This window comes from Aythya fuligula, chromosome 1, assembly GCF_009819795.1.
Source record: "Aythya fuligula isolate bAytFul2 chromosome 1, bAytFul2.pri, whole genome shotgun sequence".
NCBI lineage: Eukaryota > Metazoa > Chordata > Aves > Anseriformes > Anatidae > Aythya > Aythya fuligula.
The window spans coordinates 152,566,022-152,568,026 of NC_045559.1; the positions used below are offsets into that span (position 1 = coordinate 152,566,022).

The 2,005-nt window shown below is 43.2% G+C and overlaps 1 protein-coding gene across 1 annotated transcript; it reads left to right on the forward strand.

The window, feature by feature from the left end:
• Positions 1 to 376: 376 nt before the first annotated feature.
• Positions 377 to 1,351, forward strand: LOC116502378 (2-oxoglutarate receptor 1-like). Its single transcript, XM_032208270.1, has one exon. The coding sequence runs from the start codon at positions 377 to 379 to the stop codon at positions 1,349 to 1,351; it is 975 nt and encodes a 324-aa protein (XP_032064161.1).
• Positions 1,352 to 2,005: the final 654 nt, after the last annotated feature.

Genomic DNA, 2,005 nt, shown 5'->3' on the forward strand with positions numbered 1-2,005 from the left:
CTCGTCCTGTCACCAGGCACGTGGGAGAACAGGCCAACCCCCACCTCGCTACAGCCTCCCTTGAGGTACCTAAAAAGAGCGATAAGGTCACCCCTGAGCCTCCTCTTCTCCAGGCTGAACAAGCCCAGCTCCCTCAGCCGCTCCTCATAGGACTTGTTCTCCAGGCCCCTCACCAGCTTCGTCGCCCTTCTCTGCACCCGCTCAAGCACCTCCATGTCCTTCTTGTAGCGAGGGGCCCAAAACTGAACACAGTACTCGAGGTGCGGCCTCACCAGAGCTGAGTACAGGGGGACGATCACCAAATTCATTTGTCCTAACAAATCAGTTAAAATTAAACGTCTTATTTTTGTAAAGCTTTAAGAAGATTTCTGCAAACATGGCACCTGAAGGCACAGACAATTTTACTGCTCTGGCAGGCCACGCAGACTCTTTGACAAGCTGCAAGGATGAAGATTTCTTACAGGTGAAATCGTACCTCTCTGTCCTTTACAGCCTAATCTTCCTGGTGTGCTTCCCAGGGAACATTATGGCCATTTTTATTTATTTTGTCAAGATGAGGCCCTGGAAAAGCAGCACCATCATTATGCTAAACCTGGCAATCACTGACCTACTGTATGTAGCTACGCTTCCTTTCTTTATACACTACTCTGCTAATGGAAATAACTGGATTTTTGGAGACTTCATGTGCAAGTTTATTCACTTTGGTTTCTACTTCAACATGTACAGTGGTATCATCTTCCTGAGCTGCTTCAGCATCTTCCGCTTTTTTGTAGTCGTCCACCCAATTAGATGCGTTTTTGTTCAAAAACGGAGATGGGCAGTGGTGACCTGCATAGTAGTATGGATGATTTCCCTGGTAGCCATCAGCCCCTTGGGCATCTTGATCACCACAAAGCACATGGAGAACAGGACCATCTGCCCAGACCTGTCTTCTGCTGAGGACTTTGACACTACTCGATGGTATAACTGGCTGCTGACGATGTTTGGCTTCTTCTTGCCCCTGCTGACGGTGACTCTGTGCTATGTGCTCATTATTTACACCTTGGCTACTGGGCCCCACACGCAGACTTGCTATAAGCAGAAGGCTCGCAGACTCGCCATCGTCCTCTTGGTGGTCTTCTACGTGTGCTTCCTCCCCTTCCACATCTTTCGGGGGATTCGGATAGAGCTCCGAGTGCGAGCAGCTAGCTGCCACTTCAAGAACATGATCCTTTTCATGCTTATTCTAGCTAAACCTTTAGCAGCGTTAAATACATTTGGAAACTTACTGCTCTATGTGGTGACAGGAGACAACTTCCAGCAGGCGATCCTCTCACTCCTCAAGTTTTGGACACATAAGAACTTGAAATAGAAGAGATTAATTCCGTAAAAGGGCTATGGAAGTAAGGTACCAAAACTGCCTGTAACCACGTCTTTGCTCTCACAACACACAACTTAACTTTGCTGATGCCAAAACAGAATTTATCTGCTCTGTGTTTTAGATTTACACATTTATTGTCATCAAAACCAACCAACCAACCAAACAAACAAACAAACAAAAAAAACACTTAAAATATAAAATAAAACTTTAAATAAAACACTAAGAAAAATCATGAAAAATTTGGTGGATTTATTTATTGAATTCTTGGTGTTTCTTTCAGAGAATCCTAAAATCATAGAAGGGCCAACAGTTTCAGCAAAGTATAAAAAAGAAAAAAAAAAAAAGTTGCTTATTAGTGGCAGATTCACATAGAGGATAGGTTTAATTTAATTTAATTTTAGTAACTCAGACATTAAGTATCCCATCTAAGGTAGGTGCCTGCCTTTGACTTTCATTACTAGGTTAAAGGTTTGAGTACGTGATCTTAGAGGTCTTTTCCAACCTAAATCATAGAATCATAGAATCATTAAGGTTGGACTTATTCTATTGTTCTACGACTTTTTTTCTAATCAAAGAAGAGAGGTAAGATGCTCCAGAGGGCAATTCATCACACCAGTCTTAGACCTGCAGGAGGGTTTGTCTCAA